Genomic DNA, 22,724 nt, shown 5'->3' with positions numbered 1-22,724 from the left:
TTTTCTGAACAAGCCTTGCTTCCATCCCCTTATCTGAAACAAATCTAGACTTTTATCTTAAACTTTTTCCTCACTCTCACTTTATACACTCAATTTTAGGCTAAATCTTTGCTCTTTTATTTTAGAAATGTTTTTTAATCATCTCTCTTTTTTCCTCCTATTTTAATTCATGCCATTATTTTCAGCATCTAACAATATCCAACAACCTTCCTTTTTTGTTTTTCTGGTTTTTCAAGACAGAGTTTCTCTGTGTAACAGCCCTGTCTTAGACTCACTTTGTAGACCGGGCTGTCCTGGAACTCACCAAGATCCTATCTCTGCCTCCTGAGTGCGGAGATTAAAGGCATGTGCCCTCGGGAGGAAGAGATAGCAGATCACTGTGAGTTGGAGGCCAGCCTGGTCTACAAAGTGAGTATAGGACAACCAAGGCTACACAGAGAAACCTTGTCTCAAAAAACAAAAGTAAAATTCATGTGCCACCACACTTGGCTCCAACAACCTTCTTAAGGTTCTCACAGTTTCTTTTTTTATATTACTGTAGTGGCCTTTCCAACATACACATTCAAACATACTGCTTCTTCAGAAGAGTAAATCCTTCATAGTAGTCTTTATACATTTTAGATTAAGTCTGAACTCTGGGAGGTACACAACATTTCTGGCTGGGTGCTATCCTATCTCTTTAGTTTCATTTGTCCCTGCCTCACAAATGCTTTATTTAAGCCTCACCTAAAGTGAGACTGGTGGTGCTGTTCAACTTATATTGGGACTGTTTCCCAATAAGCTCATTGTAAATTGAAAATAACTTAAAGTCAGAAGTGTATTTAATATACCAAACACTGAAGCTCAGCAACAGTGTTAAATTAGTACCCCTCTTTAACTTTGTTTCCCTGCTTTCAGTAACATGAGGTCAACCTATGGCTGAAAATATTCAATGGAAAATGCCAGAAATAGCCCATAAAAATTTAAATTTATCACTACAGTGCTTATTTAAATGGTGTTTTATTAGTAGTGATTTTCTCAATCTCTAATTGTGCCTTATTCATACATTCAACTTTACTGTAGGTATATGTTTGAGAAAAAAACCTAGTACCTATAGGGTTTTTACTGTTTACAGTTTGAGGTACACACTGGTGGTCTTGGAACATACCTCTTGCAGGTAATGGGAATTTGCATGGTAATAAGTATCAGGTTTTTACTTTTATCAGTATGTAGACTGGGAACGTGGCTGACCTCTGTTTACCAGCCCCTGCTTCATCATAGATTATAATTTAAAGTATTGTTTCTGCTTGGTGTGGTAGTACAGGCCTACAACCAGAGTACTCAGGATAAGAGCAACAAGAGGATCACCATAAATCAAGGGCAGCCTGATCAAGATAAAGAGTTCTGTGCCAGCCAGAGTCATATACTGACCACATTCTAAACCCTCAAGTGCTAGAATTAAAAATTAGTGTTTCTGGGGCTGGAGAGATGACTAGTCATTGAGAATATTTGTTCCTCGTGCAGAGGACCTGGGTTTTAGTGCCAGCATCCACACCAAGTGATTTGAAACCACCTGTAATTCCAGTTCCAGGGGATCTGACACCCTCTTCTGGCCTTTGAGCACATATGTAGCACATACACACACTTAGGCCCACACTTGTACATAGAATACAACCTAACTAAAATGCCACTTACTAAATTATGTGGCAGAATGTTTTCTACTCATTAAGACCAAATTCAGATGTTTTTTCCGTTTAAGATCAAAAATCAGATTTTTTTCTTTGTGTAGCTTTGGCCATCCTGGAATTAGCTCTGTAGACCAGGCTGGCATCAACCTCACAGAGATCCAATTTGCCAGCTTCTGCTTCCTGAGTGCTGGGATTAAAGGTGTACGTCACCACTGCCTGGCTTACTGGTCTCTTTTATTTCCTGTATCTTTTGTTTAAATGTATTTTATGCATATGTGTGCCCTATCTGTATGTATACCTGCATGCCAGAATAGACCATCAGATCACATTATAGTTGTGATGGTTGTGCGCCACCGTGTGGTTGCCAGGGATTGAACTCAGGGCCTCTGGAAGAGCAGACAGTGCTCTTAACTGCAGAGCCATCTCTCCAGCCCATTTTCCTGTATCTTTAGATAGATTTTTGGGAACTCCTTTCTCTATCCCTTAAAATACCTACCTGTGTTTGTATAACACTTAAATGTGTTGGTGTTTTACCAGGTTTGGTTCTTCAGTTGATTGTGAATGTCTTTTATTTTATTATTTTTGTTTGCTTGGTTTGGTGTGATTTTGTTGAGACAAAATCTAACTGTAGCCAAGGCTGACCTTGAACTTGTGATCCTCCTGCCTGCATCTTCTGAGTGGTAAAAATATAGACATATAACATCATATCCAGTTAGCTATGAACTTTTAAGCCAGAAATTTTAATTTATGGATTGTTGGTATTCCAAAACATCTACATATATATTCAGTTCCTTGTACTTTAAAGTGAATGAGTAAACAGATGAATGATTAAAGGGTTCTACACGAACTGAGTCAATGCTTCCTTAGAACTTTAAGAAGGAGTGACAGATAAACTTGAATTTACAATAACTTTGTTGAGACAAGGTTTCTCTGTGTAGCACTGGTGACCTCAAACTCAGAGATCGACCTGCCTCTGCCTCCTGAGTGCTGGGATTAAAGGCATTTGCCAACATAGCCTGGATAAGAATATATTCTTTTTTTATATTTAATGAAGTTATTCGGATTACATCTCAATTGTTATCCCCTCACTTGTATAGTCCTGTTTCTCCCTTCCTCCCTCCCTCTCACCCTATTCCCCTTCCCTAGGTCTGTGACAGAAGGGGACCTCCTCCCTCACCATATGGCCACAGCCTATCAAGTCTCATCTTGGTAGCCTGCTTATCCTTTCTCTGAGTGCCAGCAGGCCTCCCCACCAAAGAGAAGTGGTCAAATATGGGCACCAGAGTTCATGTCAGAGTCAGTTACTGCTCTCCACCCAAACTGTAGAGAATTCCTATCCATTGGTTAGATCTGAGTAGGGGTTCAATGTTTACTGCATGTATTGTCCTTGGTTGGTGCAAGAATAAATACTCTTAAAGACTTATTAATTGCCTGATTCCTTTTAGGGTGATGTTCACCAGGCACTTATTGTCCTTCAAAAAGGTGTTGATTTATGTTTTCCTGAAAATAAATCCCCAACTGAGAGTAAGCACATGTTAATCCATGGTCGAGCCACGCTGCTAGTTGGCCGGTTTATGGAAGAAACAGCTAACTTTGAAAGCAATGCAGTTATGAAAAAATATAAGGTAAGTATATATGTAATGTAAACCATTTGGTTTTTTTAATGGAGTAAATGATTTTTTAAAGTCTATATTGAAGTACATGTGTGTAATAGTACTCCAGAAAACTTTTTTATAAAATCAGAATCATAAGTATATGGAATTATCACAAATGAATATATACATGAAACTATGACCCCCAAATTAGAAATAATTGTACAGTAAATCTACTTCTTAAACCAACTGTGAAATCCTGAAATAGAATAGGCACTGTGCTACAACTTTGCCTATTCATCACGGTAATATTCTTATCTTTCTATACAAAGTTAACCATATCTGAGCCTAATGTTTTTTAGGTAGGTCTCAGTAGTTTAGACCTTTCTTTGTAGTCAAAGATGACCTTGGAATTCTGATCCTACTGCCTCCCTTCCCTAAGTGCTAGGGTTAGAGGTGTGCACCACCACACCCAGCTTAATCCACAGCTGAGACTTCAACTCAGAACCTTGTCCATGTTAGGCAAACACTACCAGCTGAGCAACATCCCCTGCCCATGGAATTTCTTTATAAAAATGATATAACTTCTCTATGAGGTATTAAATTTTAATAAAGATAAGAAAAATATGAAATGGAAATGTAAAAATAACTAGGACTTTTATTATAAAAATTGATAAACTAGATTTATCCAGAAAGTAGATTAGTGGTTTTCAAAGCCAAGGGTCAGGGATGGGGATTGATAACTAATGAGTAGAGGGTTTTGTTTTGAAGTGATGATGACAATGTTCTATAATGTTAAGTATCAGTGATGGTTTTTGAGCTTTGACTCTGTGTGTGTGTGTGTGTGTGTGTGTGTGTGTGTGTGTGTGTGTGTACACTTTATTTTTTTTATTTATTCATACTACATCTCAGTTGTTAGCCCATCCCTTGTATCCTCCCATTCCTCCCTCCCTCCTGCTTCCCCCCCTACTCCCCTTCCCTATGTCTGTGACTGAGGGGGACCTCCTCCCCCTGTATATGCTCATAGGGTATGAAGTCTCTTCTTGGTGACCTATTATCCTTCCTCTGAGTGCCACCAGGCTTCTCCATCCAAGGGACATGGTCAAATATGGGGCACCAGAGTTTGTGTGAAAGTCAGATCTCCTTCTTCACTTAACGGTGGAAAATGTCCTGTCCATCAGTTAGACTCGGTAGGGGTTCGAGGTTTACTGCCTATATTTTCCTTGGCTGGTGCTATAGTTTGAGGAGGACCCCAGGGCCCAGACCCACCTGTAGTTTTCCAGGACCCTCTGGATCCTTCTATTTCCTCATTCTCCCAGGCTTCTCACACGTAAAGTCTCAATAGGATGTCCTCCCCTCTGACCCACTTTCCTGGTAAGTAAAGTTTTTCATGGGGACATACCCTTTGGATTAGTGTCTCTATATAAGTGAGTATATACCATTTAACTCTTTTTGCTCTGGGTGAACTCACTCATTATGATAATTTCTAGTTCAATCCATTTGTCCACAAATTTTGGAAATTCCTTGTTTTTAATAGCTGAGTAGTATTCCATAGTGTAGATGTACCACAGTTTCTTCATCCATTCTCCTACTGAGGGACACGTAGGCTGTTTCCATGTTCTGGCTATTATGAATAAGGCAGCTATGAACATGAAAGATATGATTTTGGAGCTGGGGATGTTGCTAGTGTAAAAACTAGCAAACTTATTATTATGACAACTAGATACCTCGTCATGGCTGGTAGCAGTATACAATTTAACATACACCTGTGATAAATCTAGTCATTCTACTTCTAGGTATGCATCCAGGAGAAATAATATAATTACATAAATCCCTAAAACCAGTTGCATAAAATAGTTACTGTAACTTTATTCACAAAAACAAAATAGGCCATCTAATCTACCACAGAAAGATGACTAAGCAAAACCATGGTGTGGTCATATGATAGAATACTATTCCACAACTATTAAACATGAATTCTTGTGTGTGGGCTTTAGTGGTACACACACCTGTAATACCAGCGTCCAGAAAGTAGAAGTAGAAGGATGGTGAGTTCAAGGTCAGCCTGGGTTATATAATGAAATCATGTCTCCAAAAAAGAGAAACAAGCTTTTGGTGCATGCAGCCATGCACTTGTATATCAGAGACATGGTTAATGAAAGAAGAGGGGTGAGATGTGTGCATTTATTATGTCATACTTACCAGAGTAAGTAAAAGTAATATATATTGATAGTAATAATTTTTTTTGATTGGCATCATTACTCCACAGATATTTGCCAAAAGCTTATATACTCAGGGTACATAGTTTATATGAAAATTATACCTCAGAAAAGTGGAGCTCACCTTGTATATGTATCTCAGGTTTGTCTCATACTTACTGAAATCGTGCTGCCTTAGTTTCCTAAGTGCTAAGATTACAGGTGTTGTCTGCCACGCCTGGCAAGGATATTTATCAGCATCACACATTGGAGCTTATTGTTCTGATGGAACACTATGTATGAAGCCAGTTACACGCAACAGCTTGAATTTGCTATGTGCTGCATACTTTTGATGTTTAATCACCTATTAGTACTTTATGCCCCAGCCTAGGATGAGATTTGCTTAGATATGTATGTATCCTATGTCTTTTCCATAGGATGTGACCTTGTTTTTGCCAGAGTGGGAAGATGGGCATTTCTACCTTGCCAAGTACTATGACAAACTGATGCCCATGGTAACAGATAACAAAATGGAAAAGCAAGGTGATCTCATCCGGTATATAGTCCTGCATTTTGGAAGGTAAGTATGAGAACTGTATATTTGAGATGTGGATGAATATTATCACATATCATAGCATATTCAGATTGTTTTCTGTTTTACCATGCTTGGGTTTATTCTACAGCTTAATTGAGAGAGAATATTTTTTTCTTTCTATGTTTAATTTACCTTTATTTTATGTATGGGAGTGTTTGTGTACTTGCTTACATATATGTAAGCTTACCATGTGCATGCGTAGTATTTTTGGAAGCCAGAAGAGGGCATCAGATACCATGGAACTGGGTTACAGTTGTGAACTGCCTTGTGAGTGCTAGGAACTTAACCTGGGTCTTCTGTAAGAACAGCTGGAGCTGAGCTATGACTCCAGTCCCAGAATATTTTTCCTCATTCAGTTTTTTTCTTTAGTCTTAAAAAATGCTGTGTGTGTGTGTGTGTGTGTGTGTGTGTGTGTGTGTGTGTGTGTAGAAAAAGTTTATAGATACAGTTAGGTAGAGAAAATGTGTGTGTGTGTGTGTATAAAATTTTAGATAATCAACAGTACTAGACTGCAGATATAACTCAATAGTAGAACACTTGCCTATCATGTTTTTACATTTTTCTTCTTTCTTTTTTTTTGTTTTTTTTTTCTTTTAAAGATTTATTTATTTATTACATATTCAGTGCTCTGCCTACATGTACACCTGCACACCAGAAGAGGGCATTAGATCACATTATAGATGGTTGTGAGCCACTATGTGGTTGCTGGGAATTGAACTCAGGACCTCTGGAAGAGCAGCAATGCTCTTAACCGCTGAGCCATCTCTCCAGCCCCTGTTGTTGTCTTTTCAAGACAGGGTTTCTCTGTGTAGCCTTGGCTGTCCTAGACTTGCTTTGTAGACCAGGCTGGCCTCAAACTCACAATGATCTGCCTGCCTCTGACTCTCAAGTGCTGGGATTAAAGGCATGTGCCATCACACCCAGCAAAAAAATTTTAATCTGCCATTTTCTAGACATGGTGGCCCATACCCATAATCTCAATACTCAGGAGACCATGACAGTCGTCCCAAAATCACCATGTACAATCTTTCAGAAGACCTTAAACTTAGTATGTTTAATTGTTAAATGTAATAGTAGGTAAGAATATTCTCCTACTCAAATCCTGTAAAACAAATAAGTACATTATTTTGAAGTTATACCAAATAAAGAGCCTTGCCCCCCCTCCATTTTTTATTTTACATTTTAGAGATTGAGTCTCAATCTATAGCTCAGTTCCTTATTGAACTCATACTCCTTTCAGTGTCCTCAGTGCTGGGATTACAGATGTGCACCACCTGTCAGGAGCCTACCCTTGAAGTAGGCAGAGGATAGAATACAACATTTCGTTTCGTTTTGTGAGTTGCAGTCTTATGGGGTCCAGGCTAGCCTCAGACTCCCTATGTAGCCAAGTCTGGACTGACCTTCCTGATCCTCTTGCCGTGCTTGGAATTTAACTTTCAGTTTCAGATGCCAATACACATATGCATTGTATTCATATATGTATACATATGTATGAATATATATAGTCATGCTTAGTATTTATATTTGGCAAATTATTAATTTATGAGTAATGACATTTCATAGTTCTTGTATTCATGTGCTATTACTCTCTAGTAAAAGATTCTGACTTTACAGCAATAACTTTATTAAAATTCCTTACTTTTTAGGTTTTGTCATTTCTCAGTTAAATATTTATTTTTCAGTAATTAAAGCAGTATTTATATATCCACATTTGAATAACATTTAGCCAAATTTCATTTTCCTAATTCAAAATTTCATTTTGTAAGATCTAAACTCAATTTCATTAATTTGTTTCCATAGTTGTAGTTACTAGTAATTATAAATATTAGTGGTTTTCTTAATGGCTGTGTTATTACAGGAGAACTACTGGCTTGTTGACATTTTGAAATGGGATCAGAAACAAGACAATTAGTAATTGTATTTTTTTTCTAGAATAAACAATTTTAAAATATTTTTATTTTTACTTTTAGTATATATTGGGCCCCTTCACGTACGGAATGTACTCATTACATTTCTTAAATTACACCTCAGAGAAGGAAGGCTACTTTATATTCATTTCTTTCTTTTTCATTGTTATTGGGGTTTTTGTCTTTTTTGATGGTGATTTTGTTTGTTTGTGGTGTGATCTTGCCTATATAGCCCAAGCTGGCCCCTCAGTCTGCCTGTGTTGGGATTAGAAAATATGTAGCACTACTCTCAGCTTCTACATCATACACCTGTGATACTGAAAATTTGGATATTTTTTAATGCTGGTATTTAAAGTTTTTAAAATTAGATTTCCTCTGGGTACTGGAGAGATGGCTAAGTAGTTACTAGCGCTGTCTGCTCTTCCAGAGGTCCTGAGTTTAATTCCCAGCAGCCACATGGTAGCTTACAACCATCTATAATGTGATCTAATGCCTTCTTCTGTCATACAAGTGTACATGCAGGCAGAGCATACATATCCAATAAATAAAATCTTTAATTATATTTCCTCATTTTATTTTATGTGTGTTTTGCCTGCATGTATGTATATGTACCATGTGTATGTTTCGTGCCTATGGTGGTAAGAAGAGGGCATCGGATTCTCTGGAAACTGGAGAATAATAATAAACCACTGTGTGGGTGCTGGAAATTGATCCTGTGCCCTCCGCAAGAACAACAAGTGCTCTTAACCACTGTACCATCACTTCAGCTCCTATATTTATATTTTTAAAGGAATAAAGATTATGTATTGAGATATTCATTTGAATAACAATATACCTTGAATAATTTTGTTATTACTGCTTTAGTGTAAATGTTTGTTCTGAAAAACAGTTTAATTAAGGAACAAAACCTTAAATATATAAAAACATTTAAATAACAGTTTGTAACAGAACTTGTGTGCAGATATAAAAATAAATGATACAAATATAAAAATTAAGTTGCCTGGCAAGGGAGTTATTATGATTGCAAAGATCATGTGGATCAGGAAGTTGGTTTTCCTACGATGCACTTAGTCATACTCTAGATGTGCTGAGCCCCGTGGTGTCTCCAAGTTTGGGAAACCCACTGCATAGTTTGTGGTAGTTGAAGTTTGCATTTACACTTTTCCCTGGGCATGGATGGAGATACACATGCAGCATACCAGAAGTAAAGCAGATACATCTAAAGGTTGTATAATTTGGGAAAGTCTGTGGTAAAAGCTCCAGCTACTAGCTTCATGATTATAAAAATATATCTCCTTCCATATCACCTGTAAAGGGGCAGGGGACTGAAGAAAAATGTAGAAATGTAATTTCCCAGAAATAGAATGATTATGCCAGAGCATTAAGCTCACTACCATGGAACACAAATGAAGGTACAGGAGTCATTCTTAGGACCATTTGAAGGAAGTATTAAAAAGACTTTTGACTAACATAAAACATATATAATTTTTTTTTATACAGGCTACCTGAATACTTTAGCAAGAAAAGATGAAAGAGGGGACAATAACCTACGAGGAAGAAACACCAGTACCATTGTTTTGAGGACTAGGGATATAGCTCAATAGATAGGTGCTTGCTTAGCATGCGTGAAGCCCTGGGTTTGATAAGTAGCACCAAATAAACAGCATGCCTGTGGTCTCGGACTCAGGAGATAGAAGCAGAGGATTTGGGGTCTCATCCTCAGCTGCAAACTGAGTTCAAGGCCAGATAGATAAGTAGATGATGTCATAGCTTTTGAAAGAAGCCAGTATAACTGAAGTGGTAGTTTAAGCTTTTATACTCTAGTTCATATAACCTACAGAAGAGCTCTGTGCTAATCATATTTCTCGTTCATATATTTTCAGATCTCTTCAGTATGGAAATCAGTTCATATATCAATCAATGCCACGAATGTTATCACTATGGCTTGATTTTGGTGCTAAGGCATATGAATGGGAAAAAGGTATGTCTTTTGGTTTTTCGAGACATAGGGTCTCTTTGTGTAGCCTTGGCTGTCCTGGACTCATTTTGTAGACCAGGCTGGCCTCGAACTCAGCAATCCGCTTGCCTCTGCCTCCTGAGTGCTGGGATTAAAGACATGTGCTACCCACACCTGGCTGAAAAAGGTATGACTCTTAATGTAAAAAAATTTAAGGCACTAGGAAGAACTATAACAATAACATTTGACATCACACTCTCACTTACTAAAACCCAGTAATTAATTTGATAATTCAAATGTTATAATGTTGTAAGAAACTGTCGAGGCTGGGAAGATGGCCCAGCAGTTAAAGCACATACTGCCCTTGCAGAAGACCTGAGTTTAATTTCAGAGCCCATATTAAGCAGTTTACAACTTCCTGCAGCTCCAGCTCCAGAGATACCAAAAGCTGCTGTCTTATACAGGTGCCAGCACTCATGTCATATGTACATGCTACACACATGAGTGCGCCAGGCGCACGCCTTTAATCCCAGCACTTGGGAGGCAGAGGCAGGGGGATCTCTGTGAGTTCAAGGCCAGCCTGGTCTACAAAAACGAGTCCAAGACAGTCAAGGGTACACAGAGAAACCTTGTCTCAAAAAACCAAAAAAAGAAAAAAAGAAAGAAAATAATAAAAATCTTATAAAATTAAACGTAAAAAGATAGGGAAAGATAAGCCATAGACTTTTAAAGTAGTTGTAATTCAAGAATGGAAAGTATAGTCTTTTCATTTCTTCATAACCCTAATACTTTGAAAGATGTCAGTTTAAGCATGTAATTTACCCTAAAACTTATAACAGATGATAAAAACAAATGCCTCTTAGACCTAAAAGCTTTCCTATTTACACAGTCTTTTCACTGAAAGCTAGCTGTGGGTATACAGATAATGTATTTTTAAAGCTGTTTTTAATCACATTTTCTGTGAAATGAATTTATATACTGATGTTTGTTTTTCCTGTCTTGAACTGATTTTCCACCCCTAGGTGGCCGTTCTGATCGTCTACAAATGAGAAATGATTTGGCTAAAATAAATAGTGTTCTCACAGAGCATGCAAACCGGTTAGCTCCGTATCAGTTTTTGACTGCTTTTTCTCAGTTGATCTCTCGAATTTGTCATTCTCATGATGAAGTTTTTGTTGTCTTGATGGAAATAATAGCCAAGGTGTTTCTGGCCTATCCTCAGCAAGCAATGTGGATGATGACTGCTGTGTCAAAGGTAATGCATTAACTAGTCGCCACGGTGTCTTCTACCACTTATTATGGCATGTATTTTTAAAGCAAGTATATAATGCAAATTCCAGGGTTCTGGCCTATATTAAGCTAGTAATTTTTATTTTTTTATTGTTGTTGGGTTTTTTTGTTTTTGTTTTTTTCCAAGACAGGTTTTCTCTGTGTAATAGCCCTGGCTGTCCTGGATTCACTTTGTAGACCAGGCTAGCCTCGAACTCGCAGAGATCCACCCGCCTCTGCCTCTCAAGTGCTGGAATTAAAGGTGTGCACCACCATGCTCAGCCTCTAGTAATTTTTAATAGTTTCTAAAAATATTTATCTTGTTTAAATATTTTGAGATACTTGCCGTATGAATGAAGTGACCAGTATGTTAAGATTAAAGACTTGAATATGTGTTTTCCTTGTGAAGTTTTTAGTAAAAAGTTATGAAAACCACTTTTTAAAAATATTGTTTTGGGGCTGGAGAGACAGCTCAGCATTTAAGAGTTCTGACTGCTCTTCCAGAGGTCCTGAGTTCAAGTCCCAGCAACCACAAGGTGGCTCACAACCATCTGTAATGTAATCTGATACCCTCTTCTGGCCTGCAGGTATACATGCAGGCAGAGCACTGTATATATAACAATAAATAAATAAATAAATAAACATTTTTAAAAATTATTTTTTGTGTATGAGTTTTTTGCCTGGATGTATGCCTTTACCACTTGCACGCCTGCTGCCCACAGAGGTCAGAAAAAGGTGTTGGATTAGTTGCAGTTGGAGTTAAAAATAATCATAAATTGCCATGTAGGTGCTGGGAATTGAACCCTTAATCTCTGAGCCATCTTTCCAGCCCTATGCTAACTTACTTTTCCTGCATGTTTTAATCCAGAGTCATGAAAATGTAATACTAAAGCAAGGACTACATTATTAATGGGCATATATAAATTGATTAGTATATTTAGTAGATAAATTTTGTAGATAAGCTAGTATAAAGGTAATAAGAAAATTAAAACTCAAACTATTCATAGCATTCTCTTGTAACTTTTGTGGTTTGTTTGTTTGTTTGTTTTGTTTTTTCTTTTTTTCTTTTTTCCCGAAACAGGGTTTCTCTGTGTACCCTTGGCTGTCCTAGATTCACTTTGTAGACCAGGCTGGCCTCGAACTGACAGAGATCGCCTGTCTCTGCCTCCCAAGTGCTGGGATTAAAGGCATGCGCCACCACTCCCGGCTTGTGTATTTTTCTACTCATTTTTACCAATAAATTTTTAATTGAATTGACAATTTAATATTTTCACTTAAATATTAAATTATTAAATAACTAACATTAGATAAATGATATTCTTTGAAGTCATGTTTTTATAATTAGATAAAATTATAAAATAGATTTAACTTTAAATCATTAAGGCATTTGTTTCATTTTCCTTTTTTCTTTTATGTTATGTCTCAAAATATCAGATTGTTTCTTCAATATAGGTTCCATTAAAGGAACTCACTAGCTATAAGATTAAAAATTCTTATGACCCCTTTTTTTTTTTTTTTTTTTTGAGACAGGATTTCTTTGTGTAGCCGTGGCTGTCTTGGACTCACTTTGTAGACCAGGCAGGCCTCAAACTCACAGAGATCCGTCTACCTCTACCTCCCAAGTGCTAGGATTAAAGGCGTGCACCACCACTGCCCAGCTTTTACAACTCTTGATGGTGTTATTGAATTGATTTCCTGGATGCTTATCATTTTAAAGTTACATCATAATTATTCTCTTAAGTTGATTCTTTCCAATGAGCCTTAATCTACAATTGTATTTACCATTTTTTTAATTGACAGTCTTCTTATCCCATGCGTGTGAACAGATGCAAGGAAATTCTTACCAAAGCTATCCATATGAAAAAATCTTTAGAAAAGTTTGTTGGAGATGCAACTCGCCTAACAGACAAGCTACTAGAATTGTGCAACAAATCGGTACTGTCACAGATCTTAAGTACTTATCAACCAGTGTTAAATAATGTTATATAGAAACTTATATGTAATTTGAGCTTATATGTTTATGTTAAATTATATGTATATGTTAAATTAAAGATTTTAAGTACATCAGTATACATACATCAAATTAGGTCAAATAGCATATTTTAAATAGGTATCTTTGTATCTTTTCTCCCCCACCCCCTTTTTCTTCATAGTGCTAGAGATAGGGCTTTATTGCTGAGATACACCTCTGTGATTTATCTTAATAAATGTGGTTTTCTCTTTTTGTTTAGTTTGGTTTATCAAGACGGGGTTTCTCTGTATAGCCCTGGCTGTCCTGTTACTTTCTCTGTAGACCAGGCTGGCCTAGAACTAACAGAGATCCTCCTGAGTGCTAGGATTAAAGGTGTGCGCTACCACTGCCCACACCAGTGCCCACACCACTGCCCAAAAATCTGTTTGGTCTTTTTTTTTTTTTTTTAATTTATAACATATGTCCCTCTCCCTGATATCCTCTACATTTCTGATTTTTTTCTGAAAATGTATTTTAATAGTTATCAATAATTTTAAGTAAAAAATATTAAATCAACCATAAGAATATATTTAAAATGCATTAAGGCAGTCTCTGATTATACTACTTTATCCTTAAGCTTTAAAAACTTGTATGTTAAGCTACATGTATGATAGGAAGGAGAATGGAGAGGTTTATGTTATTAACTGGTTGCCTTTTTGTAGTGTGGGGTATGGAACCCAAGGCCTTAAGCATAGTAGGCAAGCACTTTATACATGAGCTCTATCCCTTTCATGAATAAACTGTTCTCAAAAGGATAGTCTTTCATTATTGCCATTAATTCTACTTGACCTCTGATGTACTTGACTCTAGGAAAAACTTATTTATTGGATACTAGCCTTATAAGTGCTTTTCATGTTCAAGTGCTTAGTTCTTTACCTGAAACTACAATTAGGAATTCAAGTTTTTTCTGATTTTAAAGGGAGTCATACTTTATATTGGCTATTGTAACTGATGATAATCTGTTGGATTATCCCATAATCAAACACACATAGCATTCTTCTTTACACTAAGAAATTCAGTATCATTTTGTTGCCAAATGAGATTTGAAAACCCAAAAAAGTTACTTACAGATTTTCTCATGTCTAATAGTAAATAGAGCTCTGGTTTCTACTATCTCCTTTGGTCATTAAAAACTCCTATAATAGAGGAACTGTTGTTTCTGAGGTAAAAGAGGATTAAATGAGATGATTAAAAATACTCAGGACATTGCACGCTGCTTAGCAATTGAAATTGTAAAAGTGTAATGGTTAGTGTAATTAAAATTCTGTAATTCAAGGTAAACGGAAAAATTGAAATACAGTGTTTGTTTGTTTTTTCAGGTTGATGGAAGTAATTCCACATTAAGCATGAGCACTCACTTTAAAATGCTGAAAAAGCTAGTAGAAGACTCAACATTTAGTCAAATCCTCATTCCTTTGCAGTCGGTTATGATACCTACTCTTCCATCAATTCTGGGTGCCAATGCTAATCATGACCCATTTCCTGGGCATTGGGCCTATCTTGCAGGCTTCGATGATGTGGTAAACTTCAGTTTTATATAACTATAGTAAAACTTCTTAAATATAGTTAATTTATAACTTCAAATAAGCTGAAAGTCTAAATGAGTTTGTTCACAAAGAAAACTTTAGAAATGTAGAGAAATGAAATTGTCTTGTACTTTGGTATAATGTTAAGTGATAAGGAATCATAACCAACCTAAAATTATGATTTTCACATGCTCATATTTCACTATGACTATTTATCACAATTTTAGTTTTCTTTATTTTCTGCTGTCTTTAAAAAAAATAGGAAACGGAACACATACCCTTTTCTTCTGTTCCTCACACCCACCTATGAAACAAGGATTTGAATTTATGGTTTTTTGCTTGTTTGTATTTTTTGTTTTGTTTTTTTGAGACAGGATTTTTCTGTATGACAGCCATGGCTATCCTAGAACACTGTAGTCCAGGCTGTCCTTGAACTCACAGAGAACTGCCTGCCTTTGTCTCCCAGGTGTTGAGCTTAAAGGTGTGTGCAACTACACCAGGCTTTAATGTATGCTTATTTTAAGAAAATAGTACTAGAGTTCTTCTAGGGAAAAGCTTTTGAAAACCCCATATTTATTCCTAAAGTTATATGGCTTAGGACATTTTAAAACTTTTTTTTTAGAACCATTTATATCGTACATTATTACAATCATGTTTTGTTTTTTAAAAGCAGGGTTTCTTTTTTGTTTGCTTTGGGTTTTTTGTTTTTGTTTTGTTTTTTGAGACAGGGTTTCTCTTTCTAACAGCCCTGGCTCTCCTGGAACTCTCTTAGCAGACCAACCTGGCCTCTGAACTCACAGAGATGTCTGCCTCTGCCTCCCCAAGTGCTGGGATTACAGGCATGTGCCCAGCATCTAGCAAATTACTTTCAATTAATAAATGTAGTCTTTGAAAGCTTTATACATTTATATGATATATTTTGATAATGCCCTTTCAATATTATGCAAAATTGTGTGTCTGCTTTGAAAGGATATTCTGAATATGCTTGTGTGTTTGTTTTGCTGACAAAGTCAGGTTTATATATATATTTTTAATTTCATATACATTCCTAATGTTTAAGAAATTATGTCCCAGGCCAGACGTGGTGGTACACGCCATTAATGCCAGCACTCGGGAGGCAGAGGCAGATCACTTTGAGTTTGAGGCCAGCCTGGTCTAGTCCATGACAGCCAAGGCTATACAGTGAAACTTTGTCTCGGGGGGAAAAAAAAAAGAAAGAAAGAAAGAAAAATTATGTCCCTATTCATAAAAACCTTCTTTTTAGCTTCTAGGTAACTATAATAAAAGAAAAAATTTAAATACAAGTTTACTACATACTCTCATTTTTTTATTATGATGCATACTTAATATTTGTAATATTTAAATTTAACAAAGAATTTCAGATTTGTCTTAAATACAACACTTATTATTTTTTAGGTAGAAGTTCTTTCTTCTCTCCAGAAACCAAAGAAGATCTCATTAAAGGGCTCAGATGGAAAGTTCTACATCATGATGTGTAAACCAAAAGATGACTTGAGAAAAGACTGTAGACTAATGGAATTCAATTCTTTGATTAACAAGGTTGGAAATAGTTTGCTTTTTAGAAGATTCATTTATATTATTTTCACTATGTGGATATGTGTGTGCATGTATGAATACATGAGTACATGTGCCTGCCAAGTCCAGAGGCGTGGGATTCCCTGGAGCTGGAGTTACAGATGGCTGTGAGCCACCTGAGAGGGGTACTGAGGACAGAATTTGAATCCTCAAAAAGAGCAGCAAGGACTCTTACCCACTAAGTCATCTGTCTAGCCTTATTGCTATTATTTTAGATTTAGAAAAATCATTATCATAGTATTATTTTGCAACCATCCTAACCATACCTTTAAAAAATACTATATTAATACTCCAAATTGAAGCTATCTATTAAAGCGTTCTCTCTACTTCGCCCGAGCCAGTCTGTGGCCAGCATAATTCTACTTTCTACCTCCATTATGAATGCTTGAGTTTCTCCCACCTGATACTTGGAATCAGTATACCAATATTTTTTCAAGTCCCTCCTACCAGATTTTTTGGTATATACATAGATTGGAATTGTCTACTTCAGTTAACTTTTAACAATTATGATTTTGTTTTTAGAGAAGACTATAAGACGTTAATGAAAGAAAATATTTTCTGCTTAATGGATCTGTATAAGACACTTTCTCCTTATCTAGACTTTAGGGTTTCTGTTTCAGTGTTGAAAAAAAAAGTAGGTTCTGTTTTCCTATGACTTCACTGTTTAGAAGTAATCATTAGCTTTTTATTTTTTATTTTTCATTCTGTTGGTAAGTGCTTGCTATCTGACTCACAGAGATATGGGAAATCTAACTCAAGAAGTATTATTAACAGGAGTGATGGTACTAGCACCACTTAGGAGACTGAAGCAGGAAGGTTAGCACAGTTAGGCTACAAAAACTCTTGACCTTGTCATAAATATGGCAGTCATCATCTTTACATAAAAATTCTTTCTATTCAGAAACCAACGATCTCTGGTTTTGGTTTTGGTTTTTTAAGTCAAATACATCATGATATGTAAACCAAAAATGACTTGAGAAAGGATTGTAGACTAATGGAATTCATTTTTTTTATTAGTAAGTTTTACAAGTAAGACCCAGTCTCAAATAAGTAGGTAATTATATAGTCTTATCTATTTTGAATTATTCTTCAGCCAGACATTTAAACTACCTAGCATATTTCTTTACATTGATTTTTTAAAAAAAGAATTAAACCATGTTCTAGAAAGACAGAACTCTGTTAATCTTTCTACAGACCTTTTGTCACACTTTCCCCATATTTCACTGCTTTCTCTTTAACTAGCAGAATAAGTGTTTGGTCATTAGCATAGAAAAGATAGAATAACAGATAAGGGCCTTTGTTTCAGTTTTGGTTTGGAGGTGGGGAGGGGAGCTTCTCTTGTAGCCTAGGCTGGCCTTGAACTCACTATATTAAACTTCTGATCCTCTTGCCTCCATCTTCTAAATGCTTGATTATAAGTCTGTACCATCAAGCTGGTGTGTTTTGTTTTTATGAACAGTTATAGGCTGGGGTTATTGCATAAGAATGCTGAGGTCTGGGCTCAATCTCCAGCTTCCATTGCCCCTCTTCCCAAAACACAATATACTCTACACTTGGTTTAATTAACCAAATATATTTAAAAGTTACTACTGGGTGGTAATTTCAAAAGCAATATGGTGAGAATCACTTAAAATGTTACTTGGATAAATGTTACTTCGTGATGATCAAACCATTAATCCATTAATACTAAAACTTCTTCAGTGTTTTTCTGATTTCAGTGTCAGATGGGCTGGCTTTAGTTTGTTAACTTAGTCGTAATACATTTTATTATTGTTAAGGTATGTGGCCTCTTGTTAGCCAAGTACCCTGGTTGTAGAGGTTAGACACCGATTTGTACATGATTTTGATTTTGTCATAGTTTCCTAGCATTGGTGACAACTACTTATTCTCAAAGGTTTTAAGTTTTTTATTTAGTTGGTTGGCCGGGGGGAGGGGGTGTCTTTTGGTTTGGTTTTGTTCTTGTTCTTTTTTATTTTTATTTTTTAGTTTGATATCCCAGACTGTCCTTGAATATGGCTGTGTAGCCAAAGTTCTGATGCCCTGCCTCCACCTTTCAATGCTGGATTTCAGATAAATACTGTCAGACCTGATTTAAATGATGTTTTTTGGTTGGTTGACCATGTTTCTGAAAGGAATAGGTTAATTATTAGAGAAATGTGCTTAGTTTCTTTCAGTTTCAAAATTAATTAGTTAATTATTTTGATAGCTAGTATGATTTTTTAAATTAATTTATTTATTTTATGTATATATATATGTATGTATGTATGTATGTACACCTGCATGTCAGAAGAAGGCATCAGATCACATTATAGATGGTTGTGAGCCACCATGTGGTTGCTGGGAATTGAACTCAGGACCTCTAGAAGAGTAGACAGTGCTCTTAACCACTGAGCCATCTCTCCAGCCCCGCTAGTATGATTTTTTTTATGACTTTCTCAGAGAGAAAGTTAAAATAACAATAAGGATTCTTAAAGTTTTTAGATAAAATTAAACATCAGTCTCTATGCTTAGGTACTTAACATTAATGATATCTGTAGTGCAGTAGAAAATAAAACAATAATAATTTGTTCTTAATATGGTTAGAAACACTACTTTTCAAATATGGCATTCTGTTACATTCACAGTCAAGAATTAAAAAGAAGATATTCCACTAGACATTTTAAGGTTTAGAAATAGAATGAGGGACATGACCTCATAGCTTCCTCCTCTGACTTTAAGAATTATTCATCACAGGATTGCATTTTTCCTAGGAAACGAAAAAGATTTAGATACATTTGACATAATAGGAATTTAACTCTATTTGTTTTTCATTTCTGTCTGTTTTTCATAGAGTTTAAGAAAAGATGCAGAATCACGTCGAAGAGAACTTCATATCCGAACATACGCAGTTATCCCACTGAACGATGAATGTGGGATTATTGAATGGGTGAACAACACTGCTGGTTTGAGACCTATTCTGACCAAAATATATAAAGAACGGGGTATTATATTCAGTCTTATGATAGAAGTATATACTACGGGATTGTTACCTACAAACATATGAAATAAATATATAATAAGGGTTTCTTTTTTGTTTGGGGGGGTTGTTGTAGTTATTTTGGTTTGGTTTGGTTTGTCAAGATAGAGTTTCTCTGTGTGTGGCCTTGGCTGTCATGGAACTCACACTGTAGACCAGGCTGGTCCAACTCACAGAGATCTGCCTGCCTCTGCCTCCTGAATGCTGGTATTAAAAGTGTGCACTGCCACCACCCAGTGTGTGTAATAGTTTTTATCAGTTAGTGCACATATTTTACTTAGTCCTGGTGAAATTTATATTGTATATATAAAAGCATGTAAGGTCTTCTTTCTTCCCTTCCTTCCTTTGAACCATTTTTTTCAGTGGGAAAAACTTTTGAGGTAGTGTACAAAAAAATATGAACATTTATTTTTCTGCAATATTCATTAGCAATTCTGAAATTACTTCGTATGCCTTTAACAATTAAGTAAATATCCTATGAATAATGAAAGTTAGTTTTTGCACTGTTAGAGAAATGAAAATATTTGATTGGTTTAGAAGGCTGTCCTAACTTGGTAACTTTAGCAAAAATGATGTTGATAGTAATTAATTATAACCCATAAAACAAAATAAATATACCTTCATATTTATGTAAACAAATACTTTCATAAATAGGTAAGTAGGAAAAGGATTTTATTGTAGTAAAATTAGGATGAATAAATGCAGGACTGAGGAAATAGAATATTACTAACAAACACCATAGGAACTGATGTTATAGGCAATGATTATAAATAAGTTCTAATAATCCCAGCATTCATGAAAGTTGGGGTAGGAGGATTATGTCTCCCATGGCTGCAGAGTGCTGTCATATCCCAGAAATTTAAAAAGAAAAAATTAAGGCAAAGATATGTTAAGAAACAGGTCATATCTGGTATCAAATTCTTTCTCTTTTTTTCCCTCCCCCAAGACAGTGTTTCTCTGTGTAGCCTTGGCTGTCCTGGACCTGTTTTGTAGACCAGGCTGGCTTCAAACTCACAACAATCTGCTTGCCTCTGCCTCCCAAGTGCTGGGATTAAAGGTGTGCGCCACCACCACCCAGCCCTCAAATCATTTTTATGAGATAATTGTTAGTTGTGGTTATAATAGAAAAAATAACTGATCAAATTTATATGTAATTACACACCTATTTTTTGTTGTAGTTTTTGTTTCTTTTTGATACAGGCTCTTACCATATAGATTAGGATGGCTTCAAACTCTGAGATCTATCTGCCTCTGCCTCCCAAAGTGCTCAGACTAAAGGTATGATCCACCAAATGACACCACCCCCCTTTTTAAAAAGAGTTTAAATTTTTTATTCATTAAAAATTCCATACATGTATACAATATATTTAGTCTTTATCTTTTTAAAATCAGTGTATACCTGTTCATTTGTGCAAGTATGGCAGACCTACAGTGTGCCATGTGGTGGTCAGAGATGACTTGGGTATCAGTCCTTACCTTGTTTAAGACAGGGTCTCTTGTCACTGCCGAGGTCAGGCCTTGAGCTTGTCTGATCTCTGCCTCCCATCTTGCTCTGGGAGGACTGGGATGATAGGTGTGTACATTTGCATTTAGCTTTATGTGAGTTCTGAGGATTTAAAATCAGATCCTCATGCTTGAAAGCATGGCAGTTTATCCACTGACTGCATCTCCTTAGTAGCATAACTCCCTAGCACAATTGTACTATAAGAATACTGTTGCCTACTTTTTTGCGGGGGAGGGAGGTGTTAGTGTTTCCCTGTATAATAGCCCTGGGTGTCCTGGAACTCTCTTTGTAGACCAGGCTGGCCTTGAACACAGAGATCCACCTGCCTCTGCCTCCTGAGTGCTCAGATTAAAGGTGTGCACTACCACGCCCAGCCTATAGCATGCTTTTTGATAACATTGCCCCTGGCAGGGCTGCCTTGTCAGGCCACAGGGGAAGAAGACATGCCCAGTCCTGATGCAACTGGATCAGGTGGTGAGGGGGCCCCCCTTTTCTGAGGAATAGAGGAAGGGGGAGAAGGAAAGAGGGACAGATGGTGGGACCAAGAAAGTAGGGAGGGGGCTACAATCAAGATGTAAAGCAAATAAATTAATTAAAAAATACCAGACTAAACTGGGCACAGTAATGCATGCCTGTAATACCAGCATTCTGGGAGGCAGAGGCAGGTAGATCTCTGAGTTTGAGGCCAGTCTGGTCTACAAAGCAAGTCCAGGACAGCCAAGGCTACGCAGAGTAAACCTATCTTGAAAAACAAAACAAAACAAAACAAACAAACAAACAGAATACCTATTACTGGATTATTGAACTAATTCCACCGTAATGTACTCTTCTTAACCTGGTCCTAACTGTGAAAACTGTATTTCCATATAAGGTTATGTTCTGTAACATACTTTGGGGCGTTTGCTTTACATTTTGAGACAAAGTCTCTCTGTGTAGCCCTGGCTATCCTGGAACTTACTATGTAGACCAGGCTGGCCTCACACTCACAGAGATTCTCCTGTCTCTGCCTCCCAAGTGTTGGAATTAAAGTTGTGTCCCACCACCCCAGCTATTTAACACAATTTTGTAAGAAACGCTATAACAATAAGTTGCATTGATAAATCACTATAGTGTGGTTATTATACTAAGCATGTTATATAGATCATGTCATTGTTATTAACGAGCCCAATTATCTAAATAACTAGTTTAAGTTCACATGGTGAACGAGCATCTTGGATGGAGAAAACCTCCATCAAATGTTAAGAATCCATCTTATAAATATGGTAGAACTATTCAGTGAATGAGGCTGCAAGTCTCAAACCACGGGCTTGTCCATAAGATTTTTTGTATCCAGATGATTTTTCAGTCTAAGGTTTATTTTAAGAATTAGTGACCAGCCAGAAGTGGGAATGTTGGCACATGCCATCATTCCTAGCACTTGGGAGGTAGATTTCTATGAGTTTGAGTCCAGCCTGATGTACATACTGAGCTCTAGGACAGCCAGAGCTACATAGTAAGGCCCTACCTCAAAAAAATGAGTTACACGCCAGGCATTGTTGGACACCTTTTAATCCTAGTACTCAGGAAGGAGAGGCCTGCAAGTCTCTTTGAGTTTAAGGTCCAACTGGCCTACATGGTGAGTTCCAGGCTATCCACAATAACGTAGTGAGACCCTGCCTCAAAAAAGAAGAGAGAGTCAAGAACATTTTGGGTGTGGTGGCACAGACCTGTAGACTCAGCACTCAGGATGAAGAGGAGGGATTACTAAAAGTTCAAGGACTGCCTGGTTTACAAATTAAATTCCTAAGTTTAGGCTAGACCTGGCTAGAGAATAAGATTTGGATTTAAATAACAGTAATAATGGCAATCTATGAATTTCATAGACCAGCCTTAAATTATTTCAGAGG

At 36.6% G+C, this 22,724-nt stretch overlaps 1 protein-coding gene across 2 annotated transcripts in view; it reads left to right on the top strand.

Annotated features, from left to right (window-relative positions):
* ATR (ATR checkpoint kinase) overlaps positions 1-22,724 on the top strand; it is a 101,191-nt gene that overhangs the window by 69,431 nt on the left and 9,036 nt on the right. For both annotated transcript variants that reach the window (XM_084751732.1, XM_084751733.1), the window contains 8 exons: positions 3,113-3,292; positions 5,895-6,037; positions 9,843-9,940; positions 10,939-11,171; positions 12,986-13,120; positions 14,516-14,716; positions 16,139-16,282; positions 19,149-19,299. In XM_084751732.1, coding sequence (XP_084607858.1) covers positions 3,113-3,292; positions 5,895-6,037; positions 9,843-9,940; positions 10,939-11,171; positions 12,986-13,120; positions 14,516-14,716; positions 16,139-16,282; positions 19,149-19,299 — 1,285 coding nt within the window. The remainder of the gene's footprint in view (positions 1-3,112; positions 3,293-5,894; positions 6,038-9,842; positions 9,941-10,938; positions 11,172-12,985; positions 13,121-14,515; positions 14,717-16,138; positions 16,283-19,148; positions 19,300-22,724) is intronic.

The sequence above is a fragment of the Acomys minous genome (assembly GCF_964271855.1).
Source record: "Acomys minous genome assembly, chromosome: 13".
In the NCBI taxonomy this organism is placed as follows: domain Eukaryota; kingdom Metazoa; phylum Chordata; class Mammalia; order Rodentia; family Muridae; genus Acomys; species Acomys minous.
This window is presented reverse-complemented; position numbering and strand designations above follow the sequence as displayed.